This window comes from Pristis pectinata, chromosome 17 (assembly GCF_009764475.1).
Source record: "Pristis pectinata isolate sPriPec2 chromosome 17, sPriPec2.1.pri, whole genome shotgun sequence".
NCBI classification, from domain to species: domain Eukaryota; kingdom Metazoa; phylum Chordata; class Chondrichthyes; order Rhinopristiformes; family Pristidae; genus Pristis; species Pristis pectinata.
In genome coordinates this window covers 21,241,746-21,254,807 of record NC_067421.1, presented here as the reverse complement: position 1 = coordinate 21,254,807, position 13,062 = coordinate 21,241,746, and the positions used below count along the sequence as shown (strand labels likewise).

At 35.5% G+C, this 13,062-nt stretch overlaps 1 protein-coding gene across 1 annotated transcript in view; it reads left to right on the top strand.

The window, feature by feature from the left end:
* ascc2 (activating signal cointegrator 1 complex subunit 2) overlaps window positions 1–13,062 on the top strand; it is a 36,945-nt gene that overhangs the window by 11,609 nt on the left and 12,274 nt on the right. The window contains exons 5-14 of the mRNA XM_052032189.1: window positions 546–675; window positions 775–842; window positions 1,923–2,033; window positions 2,966–3,078; window positions 4,292–4,366; window positions 5,541–5,648; window positions 7,432–7,500; window positions 8,422–8,496; window positions 9,131–9,320; window positions 9,988–10,193. Of these exons, the coding sequence (XP_051888149.1) occupies window positions 546–675; window positions 775–842; window positions 1,923–2,033; window positions 2,966–3,078; window positions 4,292–4,366; window positions 5,541–5,648; window positions 7,432–7,500; window positions 8,422–8,496; window positions 9,131–9,320; window positions 9,988–10,193 (1,145 nt within the window). The remainder of the gene's footprint in view (window positions 1–545; window positions 676–774; window positions 843–1,922; window positions 2,034–2,965; window positions 3,079–4,291; window positions 4,367–5,540; window positions 5,649–7,431; window positions 7,501–8,421; window positions 8,497–9,130; window positions 9,321–9,987; window positions 10,194–13,062) is intronic.

Below are 13,062 nucleotides of genomic sequence, written 5' to 3'. Positions count from 1 at the left end.
CATAACTGAATGCTGTATAAACAGAAAATCAGGATTAGCTGATTAACTTTTTTTGTATTGAACAATGATCTATTTATTTCTGTTACCAGAAGTCCTGACAAATATGGAATAGCAGCTCATTTGCTGACCATAATTGGATCCAGAGCTGTATTAAAACTGCTTATATCATTTTATGTTGGGGATTCTTGTGTATTGACTGTGATTTCTAAAGTGAAACAATCACTTCAAAATGAAGGAAGATAGTAGGAATGCAATTAAAGTGTGAGCAAACATTTGGCCAGGAATTCAACTAACATGTAACCTGCCTTTGTGTGGGTGAGCCTTTCAACTGAATGAATATAATCATTCTGCAACTAAAGCAAAATATTTTTGATGCCAGTTACATTTTGCCAATTAAAGCTGCTCTAATGAAGCTATCTGAGGATTCAGTTGTCAAAAATGTGCAGAGCTAAAAAGCTGTATGCCCTAAATTTTAATTTGGGCTGATAGACATACATGTAGGTTTGACTGAATCTAATTGTTTTTCAATCTTTTTTTTTCATTAGGAGCACTTCATTACACCCAGTGTTTTTGGAGAAATTATCTATGATGGCTTTCTCTTTGACATCCCAAAAATCTTTGACTTGTGCGTAATATTTGGAAAAGGAAATGCTTCTCTTCTTAAGAAGATGATTGGTTAGTCTGAAAGAAATGTGTAGCTTCTTTTGTAAAGGAGGTGCAAGATGATTTTTATCATTTATTTTGGACTTCAATTGAATTTATTCTTATCTGCAGGAAATATTTTTAACCAGCAGCCGAATTATTTTAATGATCTGAATGAAACAGTGCCCACAATCCTCCAGGTATTTAAAATGAATTGTGCTTATTCTACATTTTAATTATTTGTCTATAAGTTTTGTACAGATTGAATAAGGTTGTTGTAAATTTGCTGGGATAACATCATTGCTGTAGGATAAATGCCTGCAAACATTTCTTAAAGGAAAATGTGTTTATGCAGATTGATTTGAGAATAATGTAAAAATAGATATAAAATCCTGGAAGGAGCTGAGAACACTTGACGTATTTTTCTCTCTGGAATAAGAATTCAAGTCCAACCCTGATTAAGGGCATGAACATCACCTCTCCTCCAACTACAAACGTTGCATGTGAAATGAAGTAACTTATTTCCACCTCATTTTCTCCTGATACATTCCCCAGCATATTTGTAAATTTTTAGTTATATATCTTACAAATGCCAGGATCTATCCACAAAATATTTTAACACCTAAGGCCTTCCTCACTAGTGACATTGCTAATGTGACTCCTGATAGCATTAAAAGGTGAAAATTAAAAAAAAACTGCAGATGATGGAAATCTAAAACAAAAACAAGAAATGCTGGCAATACTTTGTAGCCCCTTCTGTGGGGAAAAGAAGCAGAGTCAATCCTTCAGGTTGGAGAGTCTTCATCTGACGAAGGGTCACCCCGACGTGAAACTTTGATTCTTTTTCTCTTCTCACAAATGTCACCTGACTGCTGAGGATTACCAGCGTTTTCTGTTTTTGGCCTGATAGTACTAGTCTGTAATTTATATCTGTGGCAATGATGTTGGTCCTGGGAAATTTGAACCATACATCAGCAGTTTGGAAAAGGTCAAGCTGATGCCAAGGGCACAAAGTTCAGGATTGGGTTCTAAGCGGGTTTATGAGACAATGTGAGCTTTACTCCATAACTTCCAACTACACCTCAGAATGTTTGACTGTGACATTGAAAGTTTACACTTGCCACACATACTTACTCCACAGTATTTATAAAAATAGATAATCTATTAAGAGAACAGATAGACAAAAATTTTAATCCCTGTCATTATACAATTTTTTTTAATGTTTAATGTTGTTGGAACTAATGTTCAATTTTTATTCAAATCTTTTTTTATTCTTCAAGGTTTACAGTAGCATCTGTGAGAAGTGTGGCTTAAAATTGGAAAATTATTCCAATTGCCCTCAAAAGATTGATAGTCAAACCAAAGTTTCACCCATGGATATGCCTCTCCAGGTATTGCTCACATTGTTGATTCTTAAAAATATTTTCAGTCATAACTAAAACATTCATATTATAGCTTCAGCTTTATAAATGGAAAACAGTCTCACAGTATCTCTTGTGTGTATTCCATATTTTAACCAAGAAGAATAAGTATTCTAAGCGTAAGAAATATTTTGGTGAAATTAATAGCTAATGATGTTTAAAAAAAGAATCCTGCAACAAAATTTATTATTTCTGATTAATTTTTAAAGCAGTTACACACTATTCTGTATTAGTGACTCCACAAGCAGCTTGTAATTTCTGTTTATAATTAAAGATGCTCACTTTTGAATAAATTCCGTTGAACACAATACTGATTCATATTGTTATCAATAATAGACCTGTTGATAAATGTTATGTGGGATTGCTTCTATCATGATTGCAATTTTGTTTTGTATTGGAATTGGAGATCATCCACAAACATTTAAGCAACTATTTTTAAAATGACTACTTAAAAGATGTTCATCAGATCTGGCCATTTAATCATTACCCCATGACAAAAACATGCAACATTCTCTAAGATAAATGCTGCTTCAGTTCTTCCAGCATGTATCATCGCATCTGTATACTATATCTTTGCATGATCTTCCATATTTTTAAGTGATTGATGCAATATAATGATACATACTTTAAGAACTGGTGTCAGTGTTTAACTTGAGGGCTGTGTGATCACCTGTTCTTTAGCATTTTTGGTAAAGCAGCAGAACTATTGCACTTATTATGTTGTTTTACTGTTAAGCTTCACACGTTAAAAGTGTCGATCTACTAAACAAGTTTATTCTAGGTCAAGAAACCTACTTAGAGATCTGGGTCTTAATAATTCTGAAAAGATATTTTTACCTGGTGTTTTATGGAATTCAGATTGCATTTATGAATAATGTCATGACAAAATCTTTGTCTTGTAGGAGTTTAAGGATGTTTTGCTGTATCTATGTGATACATGCACTACGTTGTTTGCATTTTTGGACATTTTCCCTGAAGCTAGTAAGACATTCCAAAGGCATGACTTTATACAAAGGTAGGAAAGCATACTGCAAAATGTTTTTCCAGTGTGGGATTTTGTTTATATTAGAATTATATTGAAGAGGATGAAGAAAATGTCTGTGATAGTGTAGATCAACAGAAGTAGAATACAACAAATAGTGTTAATGTTGTCTGAGCGAGGGTAACAAAGGCCTTTTAATTATTGCTGACGTCTGGAAGTGATGTACCTCCTCCCGCCCTGCTTCTGGACTCCATTTCTATTTTCCCTAACTACATTGTTTCAATTTGGAAGACTACATTGTCCATACTTATGCCTCTGAGATGTCTTCCATGCTCCTTAAATGTAGCTCTCGTCCCACCTGGTTGAAAGGGCTGTCAACCATGTCTGTTTCATTTCTCACACTTCTCTTGCCCCCTCTACTGTCACCCAAACCCTAGGTAGAGTTCTCCTTGTCCTTGCCTTCCACTTCACCATTGACTATGTGATAAATTAGTGATTTGGCTTATTATTGTCATATTTGCTGAGGTACAGCAAAACTTTGTTTTGCATGCCATCCATACAGATCATTTTATCACATCAGTGCATCGAGGTAGTACAAGGGAAAAACAATAATAGAATGCAGAATAAATGTGTTACAGTTATAGAGAAAGTGCAGTGCAGGCAGACAATAAGGTGCAAAGCCATGTCAAGGTGGATTGCGACATCAAGAGTCCATCCTATCATTCAAGAGGTCTGGTCAATAGTCTTATAACAGTGGGATAGAAGCTGTTCTTGAGCCTGGTGGTACGTGCTTTTAGGCTTTTGTATCTTCTGCCTGATGGGAGGGGGGAGAAGAGAGAATGTCCAGGGTGGGATGTACTTCCATAATTTCCGCCAATGAGATGTGATCACCTGACATGCCATCACCTCCCCTTTCGAAAGGATCATTCCTTTGGCGTCTTCTTGGTTTGCTCTTCCATTTCCAACAACACCCACTCCGCTTCTCATGGCGCCTTCCCATGTAACTGTGGGAGATGCAACACTTGCCCATTTGCTTCTTCCCACCATTCAGGGACCCAAAACCTCCTTCCAGGTGAATCAACAATTTACTTGCACTTCTTCCAATTTAGTGTGCTGCATTCATGCATTTAGTGCTTACACTGTAGTTTCCTCTGCAGTCAAGAAACTAAATACAGATTGGGTGACTGCCTTACAGCAGGTGTCCGTATGTTGAAATACATTTTTGACAATTCGTTGTTTCTTGCAGATTGGCCTCGTTTTATGAACTAATTATCCCTGAACTAGAAAACACAATTAAAAAGAGGCGATTTGAAGAAACTAGGTAAGTTTATTCAGGGTCTCGACCCGAAATGTTGATTGTTTATTTCCCTCCATAGATGCTGCCTGACCTGCTGAGTTCCTCCAGCATTTTGTGTGTGTTGCTCCAGATTCCAGCATCTGCAGAACTGCTAAGTTTATTCAGTGATGTCTTTGAGATCTGTTGGATTTGGACCTTAACCTCTTCCTACCATTTACTTTATCTAAATTTTATTGGGCCAGTATTCTCCAGCCTTCCACCAGGAGGATTGAAATTTTCCTAACGCTCTAATTTTTATGAAATTCAGTAACAAATTAACTTGGGAATGTCATATTTTATTGCAGCAAGCTGAACATTCTGTTCACTTTACTCTCACCATTTCTGAAAGAAATATCCACCTTAGCTGGCTTAAAGAACTACTTTTAGTGACTTGAGTACAAGTTAATGCTGGAAGTATGAACTTAAATCTGGTGTTTAAGTTCAACGTATATCTATGGGAACATCAAAATTTAATCCATGCTGTACTTGACTATTATTTTTAATCAGAGATGTATCTGTGATAGATTATCACCATTCACCAAGTAAACCTACATTATTAATCAGTTTGACAATGAATTGGTTGTTTCATTTTATTTGCTTTTCTTTCATGAATTTTGCATTTGCAATGGAAGGTGCCAGTCCTAACTAGTGGAATGTTCAGTTTGTTGGACACATACAAATCAGGTGTATCACTGTTATTGCCACTGTGCAGTAACAGGCTGTGTTAGCCCAATTCTCCCGAGCATCTCTGCTGCCAAGATTAAATTTATTCATTTCCAACATTTATGTATCCAGGTAACTTATGAAGAATAAAAAGCATTATCAAATTGTGCAGTTTTTTTTGATGTTCAATCTACATCACAATGAAAACAGCATTCATCCTCAGAATGGATACAAACCATCGGGGAAAAAGGAAAATAAGAATTTCTCTTCCAGTGGCCTGCTCATGCTCAAGAGAATAGACTGACCCACTCTTTTGGTCTGGTTATTAACCATTCTTAGAAACCTAAATATAGTAGTCAGGATTTATTGTGTAAACACTTATACAGGGTCATGTGGTTTTATTATCTGTTTTTCTGTGCTCCCTCTGTTTCCATTCCTTCTACTCCCCACTCGCCCATACAAAGTATTAATATTTGAAATGTATCTTTTTCTTCAGTTTGCAGAATGACTTGTGGAGGAGGCTCTCGCACTCAAGGAAGAAAATTATTGAAACTTTCCATCACATCATTAATTACATGTGCCTTCAACCTATATTAGAAAGTGGGTAAGGAAGCAGCAAATCGAATTTTATTTATTTTTGAAAGCTTTGTTAGCTCATTCACTATCACTATAATGGCAAGTGTGCTTTTCAAGTTGAAAGATGTTGGAAAATATTTTTCTGAAATATGTTTGTATTTAGAGCTAAACATAATAAATGCTTCCTTTGCTTCACACATAAGTGTTTAGCAGATTTTCAACTGGGGGCACCACAACTCAATCCAATTGTATTTTGTCTGATTACCATACAAATCCGTCTTCTAGCAAGGCTCACTAGATAGTGGTCAGGGCCATTTATTTATTAATTACTTCCCATGGTTTGAGTGCCAAATACAAAGCATTTTGTTGAGACATAACTATAGAATACATATATTGTTCTGTCATGATTTCCATCAAGAAAAGATAACAACCTGAAAACTGTTGATAAACCTTAATGAATTTCATGTGAGATGATGTCTCCCTTGTCTCCCACGATGATGTCTACACGACTGAATAATAGTGATTTTGTGGGAATGTCTGTCATGTCTAAGGAAATAACTTGCATTATTTTAGTTCCTCTTTATAAAACTTTTGACAGTACTGTCTTCATGAAGGAACTAGGAAAAATATGTAGCTAGTTATTGCATTTTCTATGGGATACATACTCGGTATAAAAGATTCACTGAACCAGCCTTTTTTAAAAGGGAAGTGTGGCAGAATTGTCCACTGTCACCATTTCTTTATAATGTTTTAATTAATGTTCGAGTGGAAATAAAAGGAATTGCTTCAAATGTTGTAGTGCTTCTTTTCACATATTGTGCTGCTAGTAGACTTGACTGTGGTGCCTCAATATTCTATTCATGACCTTCAAAATGGGATATTTGCCAACAAATGAGATATTTCAGACCTTTCATAGCAAAAAAGGGAATCTAATAGTTTTTACTGGAAATACTAGGAACATCTGTCAGAAATTTGGAGGTACTGATACCTCGGGCTTTTTGGTGGCTGCCAACGGTCTGAACACTTCGCTGGGATTTTGTGGGGAAGTTCAAAGGATTTTTTATTACAGTTTTCCTCGGTGATTGTAAGGTAAATGAAATGTGTTCAGGAAGTCTTTCCTTACCATTCAGAACTTATTGTCATTCGAATAGAAGGGTTTTAAGTTATTAATTTTTTTTAATTACAGTTGTCTAATGGGTGTCCATAATACACAGCCTCAAATGTAGTTGAATACATATCCACTGTTTTCAAAATGCAACTAATGGAATAAAATAAGCCTAAAGTTTCTTATTTCCTGCTGATGGATCCAGACTAAACCAAACATGATTGCATAAATGTATCGACATCAATTAAATATATCTAAGTGGTTAAGTGTTTAATTCTGAGCTTCTGGAACATTTATGAAATTGAACAGATAATTGGGTATATTTTAATTAAACTTGTATTCCTGGAGACCCTGCATTTTATAATTAAGGGTTTCTACTTCACATAAGAAACTCCAAATGTGAACTTCATGTTAACATCTGGCTCCGTACTTGATCAGTTCTCTTTTAAAAGCTTTAAAAACTTAAATTGTCACCCTTCAACCTTTTGAATTTTGAATGGTACAGCTCTAGTTGTGTAATTATTCCTTTTTTATACTTCAATCCTTAGAGAATTTAAGTGACACTGTATCTGAATATTGCAAATATAATAATTATATCTGGTGCAAGAAAACTTGCAGGAAATTTCCTTAAGAAATGTGCAAAAATACTCTTGATAATTTATTTCAAATAGTAAGTCCCTTGACAGTTTTGTTTTTCTTTTTTTAGGTCTGAGCATAGTCTGACTTTCATAGAAGATTTCCTTCAGATCTTTACTGCTCTGCTACACCAAAAGAGGTAAGTGAGCAGTCAGGCTCTGGAAAATTTAGAAAATTCGAAAGCATTCCAACCCAGTGATTTCAAGTAATTTAGACTATTACATTGCATATTTTGCTGAGCAATTTGCCTTTTTGTTCAAAGGGATTCAGTTTTAATGGTGTGTTTAAAAGTTTAAAAGAAGTTGTTTAAGGTGCAATTGTAGTTTGGGGAGGAACGAAGAGAACCTACCTCAGTGGATCTCTTATGTGGTGTCAATTGTAATGTAACGTAGTATAGCTTTTAAGTACTGGCTCCTGGTTGAAGGTCTTTGTTGACCTTGTCTAATCTTTGGGGGAGTTACTTTGTTGTTTAACATCTACATTCAATAATGTACAACATTAGCTGTGTTTCCGGTTTGATGGGGGGAAGAAAGGGAATAAAGATGTTGCAAGACTAGTTTTATTCTGTTGACGTGCCTGTGTTGATTAATAACTGAGCTGTAATGAAGTGCATACCCGATCTGTTCTCCACTGGGTTGCATCACGGTGGTAATAGTAAAAATTTACAAGGGAGAAAGAGCAAGCTAAAAGAAGTATAACAATTTTGCAAACCAGTGAACACCTGTGTGTCATGAACAACTAGCCTAAATTACTTTAGCATGATTGGGAAATTTGCATACATTGGAAATAATAGTTTATTTAAAGGAAAGCATATTTGCAAAAATGCTCATGGAAGCCATCATCATTCCAATACTGTTATAGCTGCCTATTCCAAAGTGTACCAAATAATTCAGGCCAGTTATTTATTTTTAATATTGTAAATGGTGTAAAATCTGCAGAGAGAAATGGCAAGGGAAAAAAGTTATCTCAGTTCTACGAATCGGAATATATACCAGCAAGCAATGTACGTCTGCAAAGTTTGATTGTGTTGTGACTTAGAATTTCATTACGCTTTACACAGATTTTTGACCGACTATGATGAGCAGTTTCCACTGGCAGATGATATCAGCCTTTTACAACAGGCATTTCCTGCACTGTATCCTTTACTGCTGAACTGAGCCACCGAAGTGGCAACTGGCAAGAGAGAAATTGTTACTTTATCAGTCTTGATACTAAATAATGATAATAATGGCAAAAAAGTATGTTCCTTCATGATCTCTAAATTGGATAATCTACTGCAGATCTGCAATAATCTTTAGAGTTTTAGCGGTCTTTTGGCAGAGTAATTGGAAGAAATATTCTTTTCCTCTCCACACATTTATGATTGAAATTATTTGGTGCTGGGTGACTCAAAGGTGCAGAATATTGCAAGCTTCTAGAGTTAATTAATTGAGAATTGCCATCATCTTTGATTTAACGTGCCTTACCATTTAGAGCAAAAATTAATGAGTACCTACCTATTGGAAAAATATGATTTATAAGTCACTAATCATAGAGGTGTCTCAACACAAGGCAAACTTTCTCTTGAAAAGCAATTGAATTGAATTTCTATATGTAGAGTTACTATAGGTATCTAACAAAAAGTTGGGGAAAATTAATTCTAAATTTTCAGTATTCTAAACAGTTGATTATTACTGTGTGTGTTCTAAACCCATAGAAAGTATTCTTTTAATATTAAGATACCTATCAGTTTGCATTTTGATTTGTCTTCATCTTAACAAAAATCACAGTGATGAAACCAGGACATCTTATATCATCAAAGCCGTTGACAGTGCCTGGGAGGCCTGTAGCAGGAAGAAACCTATCTTTGCCACAGGAAATTCTCAAATTTCAAGTACCTCTGTTACCTCTCAGGTTTCAGCAGTAAATGGTGAAATGGACCAAGACCTCAAACAGCCAGAATATGAAAATGATGATTGTGTAAGTACCAAATGGAGTTGGTATAGTTCACTCTCCTAATGGCTGTATGAATTTATTTGGAGGCCACCTGTGCTGCATAGAGAAGGAATGTAACTGATTCAATATGGTCTATGAGTTGAGGATTAGTTGAGAAGAAAAACTTGGCACAATTCTGAAGTTGGGTGTTGAATTATTATTCAATTACAAAGGCATAAATGGAACATTTTTAAAGCATGGACATGCTTTTGCACAACATTTAGAATTGCTGGATATGCTCAAAGGTTTTTATTAAATATTGCTATTGTTATTTGACAGATATTCCCATCATTTTCTACAATTTCCTTCTTGAAAGAACAATGGATGACTGCTGCTACAATTGCACCTCCTGCCTATGTTGTCTAGGGAGTGTAATTACAAGTTTACACAGCTAGTTTCCTTTATAAATTTGGGTATAAGAATTTATAATAAGGATTAATGTGTTACATACAGAAAAGATTTTTAATAATAGTTGACTTTTAATAAGAGTAAATCTTGAGATCTAATTTTAATTTCAGTGACAGTAGCGCCCAGGGAATTTAATTTAGTTTGAGTTTAATAAATGTTCATGTAGTTTGGATTCAAATATAAAATGAGTAACTTATAGAATTTATTGAAATTGCTTTTTTTTTATTCCTGTTTTTACATATAGGGTGCAGGTGCAGCTGCAGCAAAGGTAACAGGAGTAGAGCTGGAATCTTTACTTTCTCAAGTGAAGGATATTTTACCACACCTTGGGGAAGGCTTCATCCTTGAATGTTTGGAAGAATACAATTATGACACAGAAAAAGTAATCAATAATATCCTTGAAGATAAAATACCGCCTTCACTTCAAAAAATAGACCAATCTCTTCCAAGGTAATAAGTTAAGATGAGCTGTTTTAAACTGAAGTCTTGCTGGCAAAGTACAGTGGTTTGCTTTCATTAAGTGCAAACTCTTGTGTAATTATAGCGTTGAATGTTCTATGATGTCAAGGATCTTTAAATTATACTGAGTTTTTCTGGACATGCCGTCATGTTGTACACCGGTACTCCATTGAATCATACCCTGCCCTTGTCCTGGAGTCTGAACACCCCAAAAAAAAGACATCAGCTCAGCCTGTGCACTGTATGCCACTGGGGACGTGGTACAAATCCCAGCCTTTTGAGCTGATGTCTTTTTTTAGAGAAAGTATTGGGGTGTCAGACTCCAAGAACCTGTCAAAAATTCCTGGCTTCCACTGGTGCTTGCCAGCAATGAATCATTGGTTTAGTGTGACAAGGGTGCCTTTGAGGGCTGTTGTGGGGTGAGCTGTGGTGAGTAGTATGGCTGCTCTATGCTTTGATCTGTGTCTCAGAGGTACGTGATGGCCTGGACAGTAAGTACAGGCCATTGTTGGGAATGAGCAATGGCAGCTCTGTGCTGATAGACAATCTGCGGTTTCCGTTGTCACCTCCAGTTGAATCTAATGGAAGCTGTTGTCTCTCCCTCCTTCTTTGGCTGAACTGCTCTTCTTATCCCGGAGATTTCTCTGTGGTAATAAGCTCAACAGTGGTCACTGGATTCAGGTGGTCTATCAACACGTGGTGCTAGTCCCAAACAAAGGGCTGCAGTCATCATGCCTGCCAGTGGGCAGCCTTGAGCCCCTCATCTTGCTGCTGAGCAGCCACACTGCTCATCCTAGCCTGTGCAACACCATCCCCTGCAGGCAGCCTTTCTACAGCCCGCAGTGGGGCAAATCATTGCTAGATTCACACTAGGTTCCCTGCACAGCAGAGCACAAGTCCCAGAAAGAGCAGAAATTTACCTAGTTTCTCAGTACCCAGGTTCCTGGTACAAGGAAGAGGGCAAAAGGTCCCACCAGGGTGCCAGCATAGCAACACCATTGGTAATGCATCTCTCTGTATATAATACTATAATAATTTTCAGCATTTATTCCATTAGTATTCTTTTTGTTACTTATTCCATTAGTATTCAGTTGCTGGGAATGCATCCTGTGTGCTATGTGAGGTACCAAAAAAACATCCTGCTGAAGATACAGCTTGATGACAGCTTACTAGCCTGAGAGTGTAGCTTTGTGGGAGAAAATCTAATAGATGTACTAAGTCATGAAGTTTACTACTTTTAAAATGTTCTATGTCTTAAGATCATACTCTCAAAAGAGAATTATTTTATTGCATTTTTAGGCTTTCCCTTTGATTGGGCTTCTCAATTTAAAATTAAAACTTGGGTTAATTGGGAAATACTTAAGTGCTTACAAAAGCTATACAGTGCCATTGTGAAAACATAAAATAGTAGTATTGTTATGTTTTGATTCATTTCTTCCCTGAAGAAATGAGTAAGAAATATCATTTGTTTAGAGAGTATTACATCCATTTTTAATCTTAATTTTAAGGTGTAATAATTTTGAATACAAGCTTAATTTTGTTACATTTGTTTGATCATATATTTTACAGCAAGATATGTTTCCAGCAGTTAAATTTTTCCCTTGGGCGTGATTCATTTTCTAGCAAGTATCTAGAACTGGAATCTTTGATAATGTTGTTCACAGTGGTTTCTGAATATGTTAGTTCAAGTGTTCAGTTGTCTTTACTGCAGTTATGATTCTCCAACTGTATCTGGAATCTGGGGTTTATCAAGATCAAATAATGAAATCTACAGTTTGTATTTGACTGTTTTATGTTCCATTAGGTACAGCTAATGGAGTTAATGCGATTTATGAAGTTTTTTTTCTATGTCGTCAGTTTAAATGTGCCTAAATACCACTTTGTTTAGTTAATTATTTGTTTGGTTCACTTACCACTATAAATATTTGTAAGAGTTTAGTTGACTATGGAATTTCTACAATTGTTATAATTTACTTCTGCTTTTGTTAACTCAATCCATGTAAACTAATAGCAAATCACAACAGAAGAATTGGGGATTGTGCAAATCAAAAACTTTGGCTCATTATATTCACTGAAATCACAATGCCTCAATGGTGTTATTCTCGCCCATGTTTGAGCATTTATTATTTTTTTGAATACTGTAAGAAATGATACAGTACAACCTTTTCTAAACCACATGAAGGTAAAGTTCACATTGTACTTTTTTTTAAATTGGGTGATGCGTGCACTGGTAAGAACTGACCAACGTAGGTAGCAGTTTGGATTACATAAATTGATGTCTTGTTTATGTTTAAGATTCAAAATAGTAAAGGGTGTCATTTTAAATTTATAGGTAATAGAACATGTTAATTGATAAAGACTTTTAATTTATTAATATCATGTAACTTTGCCTATCGTTTTATGACCATGTAGTAAAAATAGAAGTTGATATATTCAGGTCAACTTAAATCAATGGCTCTGATGATATTTTGTGGCATGATACCACTATTGTTTTAAACTGGCATTATTCTTTGTTTCACCATAACTAGTGCTACAAAATATTCTCTTAGAAGTAAAAGATTTTGTGAAATTTTTACTGGGTCATTTTGTGATGACTCTTCAACTGGGACAACATACGACCAATCAAAAGACTAATTACAGATTGACATGGTATAAAGCTCATTCTTCCCTTCCCCTTACCCAACATTTTCCTGAATCTTCAAGGATTGGTTGAAAGTATTTGGAATGGCTGAAAAGGGAATTTTCAGAAGATTACAGCATACTTTTGAAGTGGAGGTTGCAGTTTTTTAATTAAAATATCTCTCAAGTTAATGTCTATTATTCAATGTGGAGGAACTCCGTACATTTGTTTCTGATTGCA